The sequence below is a fragment of the Leptodactylus fuscus genome, chromosome 3 (assembly GCF_031893055.1).
Source record: "Leptodactylus fuscus isolate aLepFus1 chromosome 3, aLepFus1.hap2, whole genome shotgun sequence".
Classification (NCBI taxonomy): domain Eukaryota; kingdom Metazoa; phylum Chordata; class Amphibia; order Anura; family Leptodactylidae; genus Leptodactylus; species Leptodactylus fuscus.
Genome location: NC_134267.1, coordinates 32918214 through 32940883, shown reverse-complemented (window position 1 = coordinate 32940883; position 22670 = coordinate 32918214). Strand labels below are relative to the sequence as shown.

The 22670-nt window shown below is 41.8% G+C and overlaps 1 protein-coding gene across 1 annotated transcript in view; it reads right to left on the bottom strand.

Moving 5' to 3' along the window:
- Nucleotides 1–22670, bottom strand: part of MACROD2 (mono-ADP ribosylhydrolase 2) — a 1460592-nt gene that overhangs the window by 491449 nt on the left and 946473 nt on the right. The window contains exon 6 of the mRNA XM_075267382.1: nt 20280–20401. Within this exon, the coding sequence (XP_075123483.1) occupies nt 20280–20401 (122 nt within the window). The remainder of the gene's footprint in view (nt 1–20279; nt 20402–22670) is intronic.

The following is a 22670-nucleotide window of genomic DNA, read 5'->3' as shown; positions in this document are numbered from 1 at the left end:
ATTGGAAAAATACTGAAAGGATAAAGAACATGTTTAAGAACACCACGTAGGTGAAATAACTAATGTCTCCCCTCCGCAATATCCTGTAAGACGGCTCAGCAGGAAGAGATTTCTTATTCTGCACTTTGCGGAAAGTGGAAATATTTTATGGGTTTAAAAACAATAATCTTAGACAAATATCACAAAAAAATTCTACAGTATTAAAATTTACTTTTTGTGTATTATAAGTTATTCCTTATAACACTGCTTTTCTACAATACTAGTATATCCTGGCTAAACAGATGATGAGGTGGTAGACAGGGGCGTAACTACCGTGGTAGCAGCAGTAGCAGCTGCCACAGGGCCCGGGCCATTAGGGGGCCCGGTGACAGTCGCTACCGCTGCGGGGTTTTTTTTGTTTTTTTTTTAAATAGTCCGTTACGGGCCCCATTCACTTGCTGATCCTGGCTGGGCCGGGATCGGCAAGTGACACCGCGGGCCCCACAAACACTATCATTATACTCGGGGGTCTTTGCAGACCCCCGAGTATAATGATCAGCGGACCGGGAGACGTAAGGAACATAACAAACAGTGTTACTTACCTCTCCACGATCCTGCCTCCGGCCTCCCTCATTCGTGTCTGACGTCTCTGACGTCACATGACCCGGGTCTGCTTCCCGGGTCATGTGACGTCTGATGTCATTAATGCAGGACAAGAGCGGCAGCCGACAGCGTAGGAGCCGAGAACAGGTAAGCAACTGTTTTTTTTTTTTTAATGTTTTTATTCCCCCGGGTCACCGATTATTATACTCTGGGGTCTGAAAAGACCCCAGAGTATAATAATTGTTTATGGATGTCCACAGTGGGACATAATACTGTGTGCAGGGGTCACTATTGGGGATAATACTGTGTGCAGGGGCCACTATTGGGGTTAATTCTGTGTGTAGGGGGCACTATTGGGGTTAATTCTGTGTGCAGGGGCCACTATTGGGGTTAATACTGTGTGCAGGGGCCACTATTGGGGTTAATACTGTGTGTAGGGGCCACTATGGGGGTTAATACTGTGTGCAGGGGACACTATTGGGGTTAATACTGTGTGCAGGGGACACTATTGGGGTTAATACTGTGTGCAGGGAACACTATTGGGGTTAATACTGTGTGCAGGGGACACTATTGGGGTTAATACTGTGTGCAGGGAACACTATTGGGGTTAATACTGTGTGCAGGGCTTACTAAGGGACATAATAGAGTTCTGAGGAGGGGGTCGGTTGAGGTCTTTGGCGTCGGTTTGGCGGGGGGGCCCATGTCAAAAGTTCGTCACGGGGCCCCGCCATTCCTAGTTACGCCACTGGTGGTAGACAACATTGGGTGGTTGGAGACCACCAGATGCTCCTTGGCTTGTCCAAAGGTCTTAAGTGACCATGTCACACATGGTCACTCTTTGATGGTTATTTCTAATATGGTTTGTCTACCATGATGACAATATAGTAGAGGTCAGCAACCTTCGGCACCCCAGTTGCTGTGAAACTACAACTCCCAACATGTTCAACTCACTTCAAAGGGAGATCCAAGAACAGCGGAGCAAGTATGCATGTCGGGAGTAGTAGTTTTACAACAGCTGGAGTGCAAATTACCCATGCAAAATAATAAAGTTGAAGGAAGACATGGACTCGTATACATGGCCAATGGCCCCACCAAATTGTTCTCTGGCCTAATTCATTGTCTAGAAGAAAATAATTTCATTCAGTTGTGCATAAAAAAAATATAAAAACTCTATTTTATTGACAATATGTTAAAAATAATGTTGCCACAGACGCAGACGTGTTTTGAGCCAGATTTTGTGAAATTGTATGAGTCTATGAGCGGCCATCCATGGATGTGTTGCGAGCAGCAGCCTGCCAAAGATTTTTGTTAGCATATACTGTAATATTGTATTGAATTATTTTTTTGAGAAACTGAAATCCTTCCCTAATTCAAGCTAAGTAAAAGGTGGACACATCAGTATATCCCATGGATCCCTGTGGTTTACCCTACAGGGGCCAATATTTCAGTGCGGCCTCAGTACCATTAAAGGCTAAATGCACCATTAAACATCTTCTAAAATATTGACAGGGCTTATTAACCAGAAATGAACCTACAAAAATAGAATTTCTAGACTTTATTAAATTAAACTGTAGTTGCTTGCTAGAGATGAGCGAACAGTGAAATGTTCGAAGTTCGATTCAAGTAGCTGCTCAATACTCGACTGTTCGATCGAACATTGAATCCCATTATAGTCTATGGGGAATAAATACTCGTTTAGGGGGAAACCAATATTAGACTCAGGAGGGTCACCAAGTCCACTATGACACCCCAGGAAATGATGCCAACACCCTGGAATGCAACTGGGACAGCAGGGGAAGCATGTCTGGGGGCATCTAACATGCCCAAGTCACTGTATTACGTCAGGATCCCTGTTAGGGGGCATTCACACTACGTTTCCTGAAGCTTATTCTGAACATAAAACACGTTCAGAATAAGCGGCGTATAAAGCAGCTCCATTTATTTCTATGGGAGCCGGCATACGAGCGCTCCCCATAGAAATGAATGGGCTGCTTCTTTCACTGCGAGCAGTCCCATTGAAGTGAATGAGAAGTGCCGGTGTATACAGCAAGCTCTGCACATGCCGAGCCCTACACGCCGGCACTTCCCATTCACTTCAATGGGACTGCTCGCAGTGAAAGAAGCAGCCCATTCATTTCTATGGGGAGCGCTCGTATGCCGGCTCCCATAGAAATAAATGGAGCTGCCCCCTTAGGTTGTGATATGCGGGAGCTGACTTTTTCCCATAGGAATGCATTGACCAGCGTTGATTGGCCGAATGCCATACAGAGTACAGCATTCGGCCAATCAACGCTGGTTCTGCCAGAGGCTCGTCTGTGAGGAGGCGGAGTCTAAGATCGGACCAGAATGGAGACTGCTGTGGACCGATCTTAGACTCCGCCTCCTCCGGCAGAACGGCATTCGGCCAATCAACGCTGGTCAATGCATTCCTATGGGAAAAAGTCAGCTCGCGCATATCGCAAGCTGACAGGGATCCCGACCAGATAGAGCCCCAAAGAGCTGTGTGAGTAACATTCCCACCTAAATAAAGGTAATCCCTAGCTAACCCTGCCTATACATCTATCCCTGTCTCACAGTCACATAGTTCACAGATATTAAATCCACTGTTCGTATAAATTGGAGGTCACCTGAATTACCCAGCCAATTATTTTTTCCCATTATTTTTCTATGCCTCTGTTGTTGTAGTTCCTGTCCCACCTCCCCTGCGCTGTTATTGGAGCAAAAAAAAGCTCCAGGTGGGAGGAAATCGAATTTTTTAGCAAGTTTGCCACCTGGTGTTCGACTGGAATCAAATACCTCGAACGGCCTGATATCCGATCGAACATGTACTCAATCGAACGCTGTTCGGTTATCAATGCCATTAGTTTTTGCACCACATATGCTAATTAGACTCTATGTCAAGTAGGCAGTGCCTGTCTGTCTGCTCCAGGCTTGGAACGCCCACCTGACAGTAGAGAGCTAAATCAGCAAATCTGGAGGTGGTGAAGGGACCCTTTTACATGACCATAGTTGGGTCATGAGAAATGGTCCTTGTGTCAACCTTCTTTTCTGGTCAGCCATGGAAACTCTTTGACGAACTATAAGGCAACTGGTTAAATCAAGAGATTCCTTGCTGTAAACTGGTCACACTACGACAAAAATATCACTAATCATTATTTTTTTTTATTTATTTTTTTTACTTAGACCACCCTTCTTGGTCTCCAGCCACACAAGTAGATCAACAGGTGGTCAAAGCCTTTGCATTTTGCAGGGTTCCTACAAGACTTTTTGTTTTGTTGCAGATTTTGCAGCAATTTTTTGAGCCAAAACCAAAAATGGCTCCAAAAGGAAAGGGAGACATATAGGAAGTTCTTATACTTCTCCCTTCTGCTCAATCCACTCCTGGCTTTGGGTGAAAAACAAAAAAAGCATCAAAATCTGCAACAAAAAAACTGCGTTTCCACAACGTGGGGCCTCAGCCTTAAAGGCATCATTATGTTCTTCTTCCGAGCGGAGAGTCATCTTGACTTTGTAAGTTCAGCGTTTATCATTATTTATGGAGATAATGGAACTGAATTTTGCAAATCAGAATTTCTTTTTCTTATTCCAAGCACATTTTTTATGCCTTATAGACAATTCTGAGCAGAGTTTAGCATATCCTACTGAATAATTCTCGGCTGAATGTAAATATTACATTGGAATAGATTATTCTGAAAATATATCGAGCCTCTAGGCATTATAAATCTATAGAATAAATCTGTTTGATGCAGAGTTGCTGGTAAGCCTATCAAAGCATAGTGTGGTACTGGCGTGCAGAGCATATGCTGGGTATGTCTTGTGAGCGACTACAACTGTTCCTTACCACTGCAATATTCAACAGGGAGAGATTACAGGGAAAGGTGCCATTTCACTGAATTCATGTTCACAAGAGGAAGAAAATGGTATAGCTGAATGTTATCAACTGAACATATTAGTACTGTGTGTACAACAGCGTAATGGCCTTGTAACTACATTTTCATGGAAGAAGACAACTTGTACATATACACATGTGGCTATCCCAAACTGGTAATGATTTCCTATTCTGATGTAAGTGGTAATATCATACACAGTCCAGTTATATTAATGTGACCACCGCCTACTTTTGGCATCAACGTTGAATAACCAATCGCAGAAGGCGCGTGTCATCAGCCATCTGGGTGCACTCATCACTGTGGAAGGCACAATGGATCAACACAAGTATGCATCTATCCTTGTGGGCCATGTTCACCCCTACATGCGAATTGTTTTTCCTCAGGATGATGGCATCTACCAGCAGGACAATGCGACGTGTCATAAAGCTCGCAGTGTACGTGCCTGGTTTGAGGAGCACCAGGATAAGTTTACCGTACTCCCTTGGCCAGCAAACTCCCTGGCCTTGAACCCACTCAAGAATCTCTGTGACCACCTCGATCGGGTTGCTCGCGCCATGGATGCTCAACCGCATAACCTAGCGCAGCTGGCCACGGCACTGGAGTCGGCATGGCTCAACATCCCAGTGAACGTCATCACAACATCCCCTCTCTTCTTGCACGTCTCGCAGCGGTCCGCTCTGCCAAAGGTGGTTATTCTGGATTTTGACAGGTGGTCACATTAATGTGACTGGACTGTGTATCTGGAAAGTATGCTTTGATGTTGTAAGTTACATTGATCATGTCCAACCATTTCATTTAGCACCAAGCAATCTGTATTCTATTGCCACAGAGGCTTACAATTGGTATTCTATGTAAGTTCTATAGCAATACAATTAGATTTGCCATAAAATGTAGCCCATCGGGGTTCCTGGCTTAGAACGGACTGCCAAAATGCACATTTATGGTTGTGCATGGATATGTGTTACCACTCCAGCAGACATACTGGTGAGGGACTGTGCCTCCGGAAATTGCACGTCTGGTTTCTAGTCAACCAGAATCTTCTTTCTCTGCTATCCTGGCATCTGTGTTTTCCTGCAGTCCTTCTGAATCAAGCAATGGCTCTCCTGATCTGGCTGTATGGTGGTGTTAGCAGATTCTGAGGCAGCCGGCACCTAAAGATGGTGACCTGGTGGTATATTTATAGAAAAATCATCCTGCTATGCCTAGTCTGCTGGCTCTCAATTTTTTTTTCTGACATGTGATGGTTCCTGATCTTAGCCTTGTCCCTGGTATCTTCTCTGTCTCTCTCTTGGGATTGTTCATCTGATACTTGTTGTTCCTGACTATCTGTATTCATCTATCTCTCTCTAGCCTGTTACATCCTGAAGATTTTCCTCGAGGCAACCTTTGACACAGGAGATTCCACAAATTGCAGATCCAAAGTCCATATCTCTTTAAGGGTGCTAAAGGTAAAGATCAGATGATCCATTACCCTTATACGTGGGTTATTCTACCCTTCCAGATTCTAGACCAGTCTAAGAAAAATAGTAATGAAATCAAAGGAAGGAAGAAGAAACAACTAGTGAGACTATCTCTGAGTCTTCACAAATCTACTAGCACACTGGCTGAGCTCCAGTACGGTAACTCTCTGGCAAAGCTTTGTGCAGGTTCCCTGCTGCTCCGCAAATGGAGTCTGAGCATTTACTACAATAACTTAAGTAGCCATTCTGCATCGTTCATCACATGCTATTCCAAAAGACCCCCCGAGGTGGTTTTAATTCCTGGGTTACTGTGACCCAACCTAGAAAAGTTGTGTTTTCTCATATTCTTTCAAATGGCAATTTTATCTAAAATTTCAAAACCTTTTGCTTTTTACTGTATAGGCTGTATATAGTATAGAACATATAAAAACACTCATTACTATAGTGATCTGTATACTATAATGGCTGTACTTCACTGGATGATATGTATTTCTCGTATCTATTCTTGTATTATGAGTCATTGGTTGTGCTACCGCATCCCCACCCCCGTGGCTAAGATATGAAGTCATTATGAAAATGGCTCCAAAGCAGATATTGGGTTGCCAAGTCAGCCACTATTTGATCAATGAAGAAGCAGTAGCTGGGTTCTCTTCACCTGATACACAGGTTTGTTTTCTTTCCTAGCATTGTATCCAATTTATATGCCTAGGGGTGTACACAGGGGGCATATTCATGTTTAAAAATTCCCCTTCTCTGACCTTGGCTGCCACCGGATCGGCATTTGTGGTGGTATCAATCACATACAGCTGAGATTGGCAGCGCATGGGAAAATAACTAACATGTCTACTCACCCTCCACCGATCCCCCGCCACTCTGCTCAGACACCATTCTAACACACAGGAAGTGCACCAATTGCCAAACATTAGCTAATTTAGGACACCGATGTGGCCAATCATTGGTCGATAACATATTTTCTGTATGTTCATGCTTTGCCAACACCAGTGTATATTGTATGATCAATATTACCCCTGCAAGTACTGCCGCTATCCGGCATCTATACTTTATTACACAGGAATGTGGTGGTTGGGGGATACGTTGGAGTTAGGGTGTAGTTATCTTCATGAAGGGACCCCTCCTAAAATCCCAGGTATGCCCCTGAACATGGCCAAGGCAGAGTGGCCCGGTGGTGTACAGTGACAACTTGGGTGCACATCCTGCCCATCCCCCAGCTAAACCCCAGCAACAGGGACTAATTTGTAGTTACCAATTTGCCCAATTTTACATCTCCAACTATGATCAGCACACGTCATACATATTTTTAGGACATATTCAGACTCCCTTTATATTAACCTTCAATGGAATATCAAGGTCTTTATCTGGTAAAAAGCCTGTGTTATTGGATTATGTTGTAAAATTAAATATGGCTGACAGCTAAATTTGCTATTAGCATTTATTTAGATATGGTAGATATACAGATCAGTCAGTATTCTGAGCAAAGCCATTATACTGTGTACGTGTGTGCTCATGGAGAATATAAATGTCACGCCTGGCCAGGGAAAAATTCTTATCTCTATATGTCATGTTTCAATACAATACACTGCTGGGAATTAATTCTCCTCTGTAAATGTACAGTCAGTGACAGCTTATTATACACATTAGATTATAACAAGGTGTCGCTCGAAGACAAAAAATTAAGTCAAAAGTAAAATGGTCACTACAATGGAAGTATAAAACTGTCCCATAAATGTGTAAGGACAGGAAGAGTCTCAGAACGGTTGATAACAAGGACAGACTATCTAGCAAGAAAGTCACCAATAGGAATTCACTTGGGGAAATTTACTAACTAGAGATGAGTGAGTAGTACTCGATCGAGTAGGTATTCGATCAAATACTACGGTATTCGAAATACTCGTACTCGATCGACTACCACTCGCTATTCGAATGGAAAAGTTCGATGCAGAACCAGCATTGATTGGCCGAATGCTATACAGTTGGCCAAGCAAGGCTGGTTCTTCTCCTACCTTTAGAAGTCTTCTCCGTGCAGCTTCCCCACGGCGTCTTCTGGCTCTGAATTCACTCTGCCAGGCATCGGTCCTGGGCAGAGTCGACTGTGCATGCCCGCACTACAAGCGGCAGAGTGAATTCAGAGCCGGAAGACGCCGCGGGGACGCTGCACGGAGAAGACTTCTTGGAGGATCCAGCCCGACCCTCACTCGTGGACTTGGTAAGTATAATTTGATCGAACGTTGCCTACCCCTGAAACGAGCATTTTCCCCCCATAGACTATAATAGGGTTCGATATTCGATTCGAGAAGTCGAATATTGAGGGGCTACTTGAAACGAATATCGAATATCAAACATTTTACTGTTCGCTCATCTCTATTACTAACCCATCAAAACCAGTTTTCTGTAAATTTAGCACATATTTCGTACCAGAAAGGACTGTGTGCCAGAGTTGTGCCACTTTGTTCTTTCAGTTCCCCTCTTGCCAATTTTTACAAAAGTGGGAAGAGATGGCAAAGACTAAGGTGGCCTGGACAGAATTGACCCCACCACTCTCGCTGTCCCTGAAGTTAAGCATGAGCTTTTTCTAACGGACAATCATTCATTTTATAACCCTGTTCTCCACCAATGCCTAATGTTCTTACTTATTTACATATATGCAAATTAGCTTTCATCCAGTAGCAAGAACACAGCTTGTCGTATGGCACCTATGGGAAACTACTCCGCAAGTCTATGTCAACTCTCTTATAGAATCTTGAAACATAGATTGGGATACTAGCCCAACCCAAGTCTATTCCAAAAAGAAAGGCACCCATCAATAGGCATCTATTTTGGAATTGTTGCCTCTGATGTGTACAGAGCAGGGTATGGATTGGCTGAAGGTGATGTCGTTTTTAGGGTGTATTAGTTTCACCTTGAACATTCTCCACTCAAAAGTTGTCGCGGTATGAGAGAAGACACCACTTATGGGGCAATGTATTCTACTTTATTTATTAACACAATACTCCCTGGAGAAAGTTATGCAAGCTAGCAATCCTGCAAAAGAAAGGAAGCTGTATCGCCAATGCCATGTATAGCTAGCTACTTTATAGATGGAGTGATCGTCCTTTTGGATAACCACGAATTTGGAAACATTTGATCAAGAAACAATGCGTGTAAGAATCCCCATGCCAAAAGCCATGTCCCCGAGAAGTTACCAAATAAGAATAATATTAATTATAGTGGAAACAGTGATTAGCAAAACATTTAGGAGAACAAGGATTTTTTTTCCCGCCATAATGTGCCTCTTCCTTACCAACTCCCACTGACTCAGCTTACTATTCCATCCCTCCAGAAAGCTATTCCCATCAGTCATTGTCTTCATTCATCAGATCCAGTGTATATCTTACCATGTGATCAGTAGATAACTGAATACATAAAATATTCATCTTTAAGGTGAACATGAAAAATTCTTGTCTGTGCAAGGAATCAATGTAGCAATCAATCAGAGACCACAAGTCATTGGGGCCGCACCTCACATGATCTACATTACGCTGAACATAGAATAATGAATAATGATGGCGGTCGTGACTATGTGACAGCATCAACAATAATCATTCTACCTGGTGAAAAATCCAATACCAACATCATAAATACATCATACGTCAAACACGGCAATGATTTTCTCCCTAAATAATACAGAGAATGCATTACTTAATTCCAAGAAACTAAATGTGAATACCTAGGGGGAAATGTATATATTATATGAGAAAGTTTAATATGTGAAATTCTGTCTTTTCATAGACACCTATAGGGAGAGATTAGACCTTACAGAAAACAAGGTATTCACGGGGCAAAAGTGGAGGTTGCTGGACCCCAATACTTAACATATAATAGCCCCATTCCCCACCACTTAACATGTTTCAAACCTTCTACAAAATGTCTTTAGGTGAGCAACTGAGGTTTTGTATATTTATTTTTGCTTACACAAGAAGTGAAGGTTTGGGATTCCTGTTCTTGCGTACGTCGGAGTCTGGCCTGTTTTAGACTTGCAAAGCACAATGCAAATGCACAATGAAATTTATAGGTTCCTGAAGGGATAAGGGCTGGTGTGACTGCTTCAGGAACCCATAGCCACATCTAATGTATTGCACTCAATAGCTTTTGTATAGATCTGTGCTCCGCAATCTTGTAAGCTCCACCAAGGGATGGCTGAGGCAGCTAGAATTATGCTGTGTATTCTACAGGGGTCTATTATTTTTTGCTAGTCTACCAGATACCTTGGATACAGGATAGTCTTAAGGATACCCTGTTATGAAATAAATAGCTCTTCACTGTAATTGTAATTTCCAGGTCATAACCATCTGTCTGGACCGGGATCGTAGACCAGGACCAAAGCCGTTGTTAGGATTCAGAGTCAATACCAACTAGTCATTTCTTTCTCTCTACAAAATACTCATCTGTATTTTGATGGACGGTAGAGATTGACATCAAGTATCATATATAAAGTCATAACTTAATGTTCTTGGTCTCCAATGTAAAATCTGTATTAAGGATAGAGATGAGCGAACAGTAAAATGTTCGAGGTTCGATATATATTCGTTTCGAGTAGCCTCTCAATATTCAACTACTCGAATATCGAACCCTATTATAGTCTATGGAGGGAAAATGCTCGTTTCAGGGGTAGGCAACATTCGATCAAATTATACTTACCAAGTCCACGAGTGAGGGTCGGGCTGGATCCTCCGAGCAGTCTTCTCCGTGCAGCGTCTCTGTGGCATCTTCCGGCTCTGAATTCACTCTGCCGCACTACAAGCGGACATGCGCAGTCGGCTCTGCCCAGGCCCGATGCCTGGCAGAGTGAATGAAGAGCCAGAAGACGCCGCGGGGAAGCTGCATGGAGAAGACTTCTAAAGGTAGGAGAAGAACCAGCGTTGATTGGCCGACTGTATAGCATTCGGCCAATCAATGCTGGTTCTGCAGCGAACTTTTACATTCGAAAAGCGAGTGGTACTTGATCGAGTATGAGTATTTCGAATACTGTAGTATTCGACTGAATACCTACTCGATCGAGTACTACTCACTCATCTCTAATTAAGGACATTTATAGTGTGTTTTCTTAGGTGTACCCTTTTTAGCCATATGTACAGTAATTATGGACATGGTTGACTTGTAAAAATAAAGTGACATTTTTATAATGGATTTTTCAGCTTAATATGCATCATGTCTCAGCTATAGGTGCATACTACGAGTAGCCAAAACTACATAACAAATACGGTACTACTTGGAAGAATATACCAGGCACATAGCTTATGAGTCCAGTGTATTCATGATACGTATGCTCCCCTTTGCATTTCCCCACCTTTTTCTGCCCCTCTGGGCAGTCAATGGTAGGCTGCTGTGTATGCAAAAATACACATCTATCTGTCAGACATGGGGAGACGTGCGGGGTGATCATTTAGTGAAATATACGACGACAGAAACATATTACAAGTATGATATATTTATATATATATATGTTCTACATACAATTAACCTGCGGTAATTATATATATATATATATATATATATATATATATATATATATATATATATATAACCATATATGATTTCTGACATGCAGTACTTACAGAATGCAGTTACTTTACAATACGGCATAATGCCCTTCGTATATCACTGTATATGTTATTTTCGGCGTCTGAGATCTAGGATTCACCTATAGCATCTGCACTCTCTCAGTGTAGCTGTGACTCATAGCTCTTAGGAAAGAGAATAAGCAGCGCGGGCTCCAGTTCTGTTACTTATGACTCAATCTCCAACTACAGCGCAACCAAAATTAATTTAGAAATAAAATCTGTCCCGACTCCATAAATGGAGAACGCCGTGGATCTCAATTCATAAGGTCTAAAATGAGGCAGAGAAGTCACCGGCTCTTGTTGTACATGTCACTGACAGGAGATTTATACTGTAACTAGTGTTCCCTGAAAATACCATGGCCATAAGGCTGTCATTACCCCTATTAGGGGGCTAATATACAAGTCACATTTTGTTATCTCAATATTGAGACACATGTTCCTCTAATAAGGATTTCACAGGTTAAAATCCATCCTGGTTTCTTCCAACAAGTGCCTGGCATCCTTCATAGAAGTACAGTAAGACATGTAATATGTAAGGTCAGCTTACCTGGGAAAACCAAGTTTTTATGGAAATACACTCACAATCGTATGCGGACTCATCTCTTACTATATCTTTATAGTGTTCTCCTGCATACTGTACATATAGATTTGTAGAATAGTATGCTAGCTTCCCGAAGTCAACGCTAGATGGAGTGTTTGAGCTTCCGATATACTGAATCTGGTCTCTAATAATAGGATTACTGTCCCTCACGATCCCCAAGTCCTGCTCATTGTCAGTCTTACCCAGTAATTTACTATTAAGTACATAATCATACATTTTATTTCGTCAACCAAAATACATAAACTTACAGTTGTCTATATTAAACTTCAATCGCCAAGTCTTTGCCCATGCTTTCCTAAATTCTGTAATATTCTACTGTCCTACTCTATTTTTATTAGTTACAGAGATTAGTATAATCTGCAAATATGGACACCCGGCTCTGTAAACCAATACCAGATACCAGGTCATCAATAAACATATTATAATGAGGACCGAATACAGACCCCTGTGGCACCCCATTGGTGACTGTGACCCCACTTGAGTGCTCCCCACTAACCAGCACCCTCTCTTTCCTATCACTCTGCCAAATGCATATATTTTTTTTCCCCGAAGCCCCAACTCAAGTCGTGGGGGATCTCATTTTGTATACCAATCTTTTGTGTGCTTCAGTACTGAATGACTTCCCAAGTCCAATCCAGTCTTCCGAATCACCCATGTCCAGTCTACTCCTGACCTCTTCATAGATTCTGATTATATTAGTCTGATGGGACCAATTCATCATAAAACTATGTAGATTGGGTATTATAAGATTACCAGAATATCATGTCTTAGAAAATCTTCAAATATTTTACCCACCAGACTTGCCGGCCTATACATCCGGGTTCACTTATTTGTTTTGTGAGTCAGAGTCTGTGGAGTCCTTAAATATTAGATACAGTCCTATGAAAAGTTTGGGCACCCCTATTAATCTTAATCATTTTTAGTTCTAAAAATTTTGGTGTTTGCAACAGCCATTTCAGTTTGATATATCTAATAACTGATGGACACAGTAATATTTCAGGATTGAAATGAGGTTTATTGTACTAACAGAAAATGTGTAATATGCATTAAACCAAAATTTGACCAGTGCAAAAGTATGGGCACCCTTATCATTTTATTGATTTGAATACTCCTAACTACTTTTTACTGACTTACTGAAGCACAAAATTGGTTTTGTAAGCTCACTGAGCTTTGAACTTCATAACCAGGTGTATCCAATCATGAGAAAAGATATTTAAGGTGGCCAATTGAAAGTTGTTCTCCTATTTGAATCTCCTCTGAAGAGTGGCATCATGGGCTACTCAAAACAACTCTCAAATGATCTGAAAACAAAGATTGTTCAACATAGTTGTTCAGGGGAAGGATACAAAAAGTTGTCTCAGAGATTTAATCTGTCAGTTTCCACTGTGAGGAACATAGTAAGGAAATGGAAGAGCACAGGGACAGTTCTTGTTAAGCCCAGAAGTGGCAGGCCTAGAAAATATCAGAAAGGCAGAGAAGAAGAATGGTGAGAAGAGTCAAGGACAATCCACAGACCACCTCCAAAGAGCTGCAGCATCATCTTGCTGCAGATGGTGTCACTGTGCATCAGTCAACAATAGAGCGCACTTTGCACAAATAGAAGCTGTATGGGAGAGTGATGAGAAAGAAGCAGTTTCTGCAAGCACGCCACAAATAGAGTCGCCTGAGGTATGCAAATGCACATTTTGACAAGCCAGCTTCATTTTGGAAGAAGGTCCTGTGGACTGATGAAACAAGGATTGAGTTTTTTGGTCATACAAAAAGGCGTTATGCATGGCATCCAAAAAAAAACAGCATTACACGAAAAACACTTGCTACCCACTGTAAAATTTGGTGGGGGTTCCATCATGCTTTGGGGCTGTGTGGCCAATGCCGGCACCAGGAATCTTGTTAAAGTTGAGGGTCGCATGGATTCCACTCAGTATCAGCAGATTCTTGAGAATAATGTTCAAGAATCAGTGACGAAGTTGAAGTTACGCCGGGGATGGATACTTCAGCAAGACAATGGTCCAAAACACCGCTCCAAATCGACTCAGGCATTCATGCAGAGGAACAATTACAATGTTCTGGAATAGCCATCCCAGTCGCCAGACCTGAATATCATTGAACATCTGTGGGATGATTTGAAGCGGGCTGTCCATGCTCGGCGACTATCAAACTTAACTGAACTTGAATTGTTTTGTAAAGAGAAATGGTCCAAAATACCTTCATCCAGGATCCAGGAACTGATTAAGAGCTACAGGAAGCGACTAGAGGCTGGTATGTTTGCAAAAGGAGGATCTACTAAATATTAATGTCACTTTTCTGTTGAGGTGCCCATACTTTTGCACCAGTCAAATTATGGTTTGATGCATATTGCACATTTTCTGTTAGTACAATAAACCTCATTTCAATCCTGAAATATTACTGTGTCCATCAGTTATTAGATATATCAGACTGAAATGGCTGTTGCAAACACCAAAATTTTTAGAACTAAAAATGATTAAGATTAATAGGGGTGCCCAAACTTTTTCATAGGACTGTATAGGGGGGTATCTATTACTACGTTAATTCCTTCAATTTTCAGCGGTGACTACCATCAAGATCTAGTCATCTGTATATTTTATTGTTTTTAAGATATTTTTAGGGTGCATTCACTTGGAGGAAAACGGCGCTGAATTTGGTGTGGAATCCACGTCAGATTCAGTGCTGAAAAAAAGCCTCCCATTGACTTCAATGGGTTTCTTTTTCTGCTGAAGTCAATGGGAGGCTTTTTTTTCAGCCCTGAATTTGACACGGATTGCACACCAAATTCAGCGCCATTTTCCTCCATGTGAAAGAACCCTTACACTTCCGTTTGGGTTAAGCAGGTGACATTTAATGGATAATTTTCATTATCTCCAGCCATGTCATTGGATCTTATAGGTATTTAATAGAGATGAGCGAATAGTACTCGATCGAGTAGGTATTCGATCGAATACTACGGTATTCGAAATACTCGTACTCAATTGAGTACCACTCGCTGTTCGAATGTAAAAGTTCGATGCAGAACCAGCATTGATTGGCCGAATGCTATACAGTCGGCCAATCAATGCTGGTTCTTCTCCTACCTTTAGAAGTCTTCTCCGTGCAGCTTCCCCGCGGCGCCTTCTGGCTCTTCATTCACTCTGCCAGGCATCGGGCCAGGGCAGAGCCGACTGCACATGTGCGCTTGTAGTGCGGGCATGCGCAGTCTGCTCTGCCCAGGCCCGATGCCTGGCAGAGTGAATTCAGAGCCGGAAGACGCCGCGGGGACGCTGCACGGAGAAGACTGCTCGGAGGATCCAAGTAAGTATAATTTGATTGAATGTTGCCTACCCCTGAAACGAGCATTTTCCCCCCATAGACTATAATAGGGTTCGATATTCGTTTCGAGTAGTCGAATATTGAGGGGCTACTCGAAACGAATATCGAACCTCGAACATTTTACTGTTCGCTCATCTCTAATATTTAAAGGTATTTCCTAGGTTAGGCTTTCCTCATCTAACTGTACAATTACTATCAGAATTTTATTTTATTTTTTTGGTGGGGCACAGTTTCGTTTTACCACTCATGTATATGTGATATTGGATTATTTTCATTTTATAAATAAATGACCACGTCTAATATTTTTGGCTTTTTTTTTTTTTAACTTGGTTTTCTTTTCAGAAAATCTGGTTTAGTTTTAAGTCACAAGGGTTCAAAAATTTCCAAGCAATATTTTTTGGAGATGATCCTATAATACTGGATTGTTGGCATTAGGAGGGTTTGCTGCTCTTTGTCATCAAATTGTTATTGTCCATGTTTTATCTTTGGGGTTTTGTACTTGGTATTAGCTTAAAAAAAATCCCTTAAAAATAAAATTAAGCCATTTTTTTATATATAAACTTGTGCAAGATCAGCCATATAATGGTAGCAACATCTGGCTGAAGAGAATATTAACAGATCAGACGTCTCCAAGAGGAAAACTCCAACTTTTGTTGCCAACAATTTCCTTTTTCTTTCTATATCATAGACTGAATGGCCTTGTACAATGGTTTAGTTACCAGTATAGAATCACATTATATAGAAGAGCAGAACTACAGATAGATCTTCCAGACTAACAAGTCAGGCTCATTCAATGACATGGAAAACTACTAAAAGTTAGAGAAGTCAGATGTAACCTCACAGTGCTCAGGGTCAGCTGCCACGTTTCATTGATCTAGAGTCTCTACTTGACTTTTTGGGAACAAAAAGATCATTAGATCATTAGGGTAGCGTCTTGTCAGGTTTGTACATTCTTACCATTTTCTAGTGAAATTTTATATCCTGGTGTTGGTATTTTACCTTAAAATGACCCCAATAAATGATAATAAACCTACGGATGTGAATAGGGTCCTAGGCATGGCTAAGAGTTACTATCATGTTCACATTTAAGCTTAGAGTTCATAGCTGGGAATAAAGGTCAGGTAACAGTAATAAAGTCCAGTTCGGCCATATACATGGCCAGTTTGGATGAGATCTAACTATTTGACCTCAAATAGAACACAAATCTGATACCCTACATTGATTCTCTTATTGGATGGAGTTAAGGTTGGTTTGATTTCACGCAATATTGAGTTTAATGGGCATCAGGGAAAGTCATCTTCAAGTTGTGACCATCCAACCAGGTCACTGATGTGGCTCAATTGGGTAGTTGCCCGATGTATGAACTGTACTGCTCAGTACGACCTAGCGTTTCAGTGCTTACTTCCTGATACTTCTAGTTATTAAATGTCCTGCTCATATACAGACTTTATAGACAACCATTTCCATGTACGTGCACCACTTACCCTACATGCACAGGAATGGGTAAATGTACAGGCCCATGATTATCTCCTCCACTGAACCATTCATTTCATAAATGAGTCCGGAACATGAAACATGAAACCGATAGTAACAGGATATGTCCTGACTCCTGAGTTTTGCCCCCAGGCTCATGGCTCCCTAGGTGGAGCAGTGATAATACATGGGCTTGTGTTTGAGGCCATAAGTAATAATGGGTCAGCGTGCCTGCTGTTCTGTACACTTTCACACTACCGTTATTATAGTCCATTGATTTCATCCTTCAAAGGATCAGAGCAATGGACTTAAATGGCAAACGAATGGTTGATGAAGACAGAGCCCCATCCATTCCCGTTCATTGTAATACATGGGTGTCCAAACTTTTTGCCAACAGGGCCAGATTTGGTTACATGAAAATGTGTGGGGCTGACATTCTTTTAACCATTAAAGAGGACCTTTCACGTCCTTACAGATGTGCGGTCCTGCTATATACCTGACAGTGCACTGAATTTTTATGAAATTTTTTTATTGAGATTTTTATTGCAAATGGCATCATTTTTTCACACATAGCTCAAAAATTAGCCTGATACAATATAATGGCCCCATCACTGGATGGAAGAAGTGGTAGATAAGATAAGTATTGGTACTTGAACCTCTGGCCTACAAGCTCTCCCAGTAACAAAGCCAGTTTGGGGATGCCACTTCTCCCCAGTTCTGTCGATCTGGTTTTAACAACTGAATCAGCAGAAGCGGAGAGAGCTCCACGGTCCTGTATGTGTCCTCCCAATGGGCTCTGTGCGCCACACATCAGGACGCGATAGCGTAATGTGCGACATATGGGGGGTCCCCTGGTGGCTGATAAGAGAAGAGGCAGAAGCAGGAGTGCGGATAACTTAATAGCAGCTGTTACCGTACCCTGACTGCCTATTAAAAAAGCAGTGGGGATCCGGAACGGGGACCCAAAAAGGTCCCAGGTGGAAATTTGAACACGTAACGGATTTGTCCTGACTTTGGACATGCCTGTTCTAATGCATTTAACAAAGTACAAGAAGGAAGGTTTCTTCCACCATGTTTTTCTACTACTCTAATGTAAAAAAGATCCTGCATGTAAACTGCCATCATGTTTTTTTTTTACATTAGAGTGAATGCAGACGGACAGTGCTCTGTCCGCACGAATTGCTGTTTAAGTCCATTGCTCTCATCCTTGAATGAAAGCAATGGACTATAATATTGGTAGTGTGAACCCAGCCTTATTGAGTTCCGTACGGTAAACATATTTTGACGTGCACGGTTTAAGCAGTAAAGGATAACACATTATTATTTTTCATGTTTCATCTCAGGTTGAATGAGAATATTGGATCCAGATGAAGGCGGTGGATATTGTACGGAACACAAAGAAAATACAAATTTACTAGCACAAAGTAACACACCAAGTACAGCTTATTCCAGATATTACGAGCGGGAATATTTCATTATGTGGCATAAATAAGGTTATAAAGCAGTTCTCTTTGTCATTCTGCCATAAGAACCTATAGTTTTCTCTCCGGTAAAAAGCTTCCTGCTTCTACACTGCAAATGTGCAATTGTGTACACGATCCTAATGGCATAAGAAAAAAAAAAAAGAAAGGAAAAACAGGTAGGGAAATAAGCAGGAAATTGTGGTTTCTTTCTTTCTGCATTGAATGGAATATCGAGTTAGTGCTGTTCCTCGCAGAAAGGATCCTTTTAAAACAGAACCTATTGATTGTTGTGAACTGCAGACAAAAAGCAAGTCATTAAAGGCAACCAGCATTTAAGAATTTTCAGGTTGGGAATCATTACTATGGCAACAGTGTGAACGGTGTCAGAACAGAATAATCACTTAACTGTTTCACAGGGAACACCCACATTATGATCTGACGCCCCAGCCAGACGCACCACTGGAGACGGTAAAGAAGTGCTCAGGACCCTCCGTCTCTAGTCTTAAGTGCAATACTTAACTGGATCAATCATTTCATTACAGCTTAGATTTTCTTATTTTCGCCCAGAAAACTACAAAGCCTATCACAAATTGAAAAATGTAATGTAACGGTAGTGCGGAGAGGCTGGCGCGATGGGCCAGATGACTGGTATTGGGGCATGAACTTATTCTGCGAGCTGGATCACAATTGTCTATTTTTGTTTTTTGCTACTGTCCTCCTAGAGATGGGCGAAGCTCACGAGATTCGTTTAGTTGAATATTCAAGGGTTTGTCCAACTTTTTTGTTTGGAACCAAAATGGATCTGCTATTATACTTGTTGACTGAAGGGGGGCAGACTACAGAGAATAATAAGTAGAAGACCAGGGGAAGTGTGTAAGAATAAACAGTCTTACTCTCGATCTCCTGGTCGCTATTGCAGCTTCTGGTATTTCCTCGAAATTTTCTTCAGGGCTCTTTTGACCATTTGAATGAGATCAGTGGCTGCCAGAGACATGTGATTGGGCCTCGGTGGTCACATGTGGCGCACCAATGTCATGACACTTGAGTCCAAGTCATAACTAGGGTCGAGCCGATGTTGAGATTTCAGGTTCGTTTTTATAAACCGATTTTCGATAATTTTCCAGCCGATCCCGATTGTGAAATTTGCTCGATCACCAATCGGAATCTAAACTTTCTCGATCGCTCAACCGTAGCCAAGCATTGAGGGAAATAACCTCCAGACTTGATCCCGCTGGAAAAGATCGGGATCGGAATTCCGATCATGATCGTGAAATTTACTCGATCGCCAATCGGAATCCGATCTTTTCCAATCTCGATCGCTCAACCCTCGTCATAACATCGGTGCCCTCCACATGTTAATGGCAGCACAAATCCTCATTGCTTCTGACTGTGAGTATGGGGAGTACGGGTGTAATACAGGGAAGCTGAGGCTGAAGGGGAAGATATTTCAAACATTTCAGGCATTATAAACCAGAGAACTATAAAAGATTCTCATCTCTCATATGACACCAAACCAAAATTCCATTAATAGATTCTGACAGACTATATTATACAGACTACTGGTCATCTGGGGTTGGTGCCTGACACAGACACTGCCCCCATATCAGTTTTTCTAAAAAATTTTCTTTAAACTCTCCAAATCTGAAGCGTTAAAAATTGTTCTTATTGACAAATCTGTAATATTTCCCATTGATAAACTGTTATCTCCCGTCTGCTTTGATTTCCAACTAGAATAAACTGTACAGAAAATATGCCGCAAAAACGTCATGTGTGAACACAGCCTAAGAGCATTTGCAATGAACAGAGTACAAATTGAACAAATCTGTCAACACGAGGTTACAAACAAATAAAATAGGGTTTCGACTTACTATTGATTTGATGTTTTTCTCTTTTACCAGTGCGAGAGAAGACTTGTAGCAGTTTGCAAGGTCCTCTTTGTGGCTGTCACTTAATTGACCTCTTGCTATAGGACCAACAGTGTGAATAACATCTGGGGGGAAAAAACACAGTACTTTAATAACTCACATTCAGGGTCTTCAAGGTCCATAAAGTAGCATTTCAGATTGTTACAATATGTCGTCTTTGAATGGAACCGCGCACCAGCTGACAATTGTTGGGTTTGTAACAATGGATTGGCCTACATAATCCTATTTGAGTTAAGCACAAGTACACATTTACATTTACATTGCCTTGAACCATGGTATTTCCTTATTCATTGCAACAAACTGCAATTGTCTGAACATGGGACTATGCCTGGATTGAATTTCAGCATCTGAATGAAGACAATAACATTCCCAGATAGTCAGCACAGAAATGATGAACAAATGAAAACCATGGTTTAGTAGAAGGTTGCCATATCATATATAACTTAATATACTATACATAATATTGCATATACATATCATATGGAGGTAAAAGAGGGGTCCCATGCTTATAACCCCCTCTATGACCAAGAGTGGAGAGTCACTAAGTAGCAGCTGCCTATAATGTGACAGGTCAGGAGGGAGTAGACGTAAGCAAAGTTCTCAAAATTTGTTCCTAGACATGGGTACAGGTGCTAGACTTGGGTGACAGCATCAACAATACCAGATTTTGAATCTACTTCTATGACTACCTTGTATGGCTTAAAAAAACAAAAATAACCAATCACTGGAGTGTCTGTAAAGAAGACAAATTCATCCCGAAGTTGGAGCAGATCCTAGTTGAAGTAAATGGCACTATGAGCTTCTCTACCATTTCGTCCAATTCACAAATGGACACTTGCTTGTGCCTTAATTTAACCACCCTCCTTGCCCAGCAGAAGACTTCACCAATGGTGGCATGTAGACTCCACCTGGGTATCTCAGAAAGGTAGTCCCTATGGTTAATTCACCTTATATGTATTTGGGCTTTGATCTTGTGACTGTCCCAACTCCTCACGGGATGACCTGAGCCTACCCATAATACTACTGTGTTATCACCTTACGTTAGAGTTGCCTGGGTTGGTTTCTCGATCAGTTAGTCCCCATATGCCCCAACAATCCCTATACACTCAGCGCCGCACCTCCCATGAGGCGACCTATGCCAGGGCCCCAGGGAGCGCGGCATTTTTAGTTACCTAAGCCAGTCCAGTACAAGCTGTCCTGGACTGGCTTAGCACCGAGCGGTGGTTTGGGGAGGCCACTGGAGCTCCAGCAGCCTCCCCTCACGCTCAGGCAGAGAGCAGGTTCTCTCCGTGCCTGCTATCTGCCTGCGACCGTGCTAAGCCCCGCCCCCTTTGCTTCATCACGCCCCCTTCACTTCACCACGCCCCCTATGCTCCGCCCCTCCTCTCGGGGGGGGGGGGGGCGGCTTTCTGTAGTTTGCCTCGGGCGGCGAAAGGGGTAAGTTCACCCCTGTATACACTGTATATGTATACCCATTTATGGTTATTTGTCTCTCTACCTGTATTGACATATCTGGCAGATTGCGCCATCTTTAATATTATACACTACTAAAATCATATTGAAACAAAAACAATCTAATGAAATCTTATATTTTATGAAAGAAATGCATTTCCATTTATAGCAATGAAAGTGGAGAAGTGGTAATATAGCATTACACGGCTCCAATATATAATTTGGTTGTGTATATAAAATGTAAAAGGTGAGAGGCTGCCATGGTTATTTCTAGCTTGCTGGTAAGAAACACGTTCAAGAAGCCAAAGCACAGCTTTATAAGATTACAGCTCTTGAAATATCTCTTACACATTTTGCTGTTAATTTGTTGCTTGTACTTCTACAGACAAAGAACTTGAAATGAGCAGCACATAAACACATTATTAGTTCCAGGCCATAGAGCAAACCAAACCCTGATATAAAGTGTGTACAGCATATGTTTGGTTGTTAATGTTGGGGAGGGAAATGTGGCTAAAAGAGGAGGAAGTTCTCTAAGCACAATAGGCTTCTGGACAAACTGGGTGTGGCCTAAGTCAGCGGATCTGCAGGGGTGGTCCTTGGTTTACTTGGGATTAGTATCATCCCATGCAGAACATGAGCATAGTTGTTAAAATTTTACTTGGCAAAATTAGGTTATGTCCCTTTCTGTGACTATCCAAACAAGATGGGTATATCTTTTGGGGGCAGGTTTTGCATAAATCTCTCAAATTTGATTGACTTTTTCTGAAAATTTGGGACAACATTAGCCAATCTGGGAAAGATGGCAACTATGATATAGTAGGACTGCATGGAAAAGGTGGTGTGAAGGGGAAAAATGCTATTCTGATAGTAACTTTCCTCAAC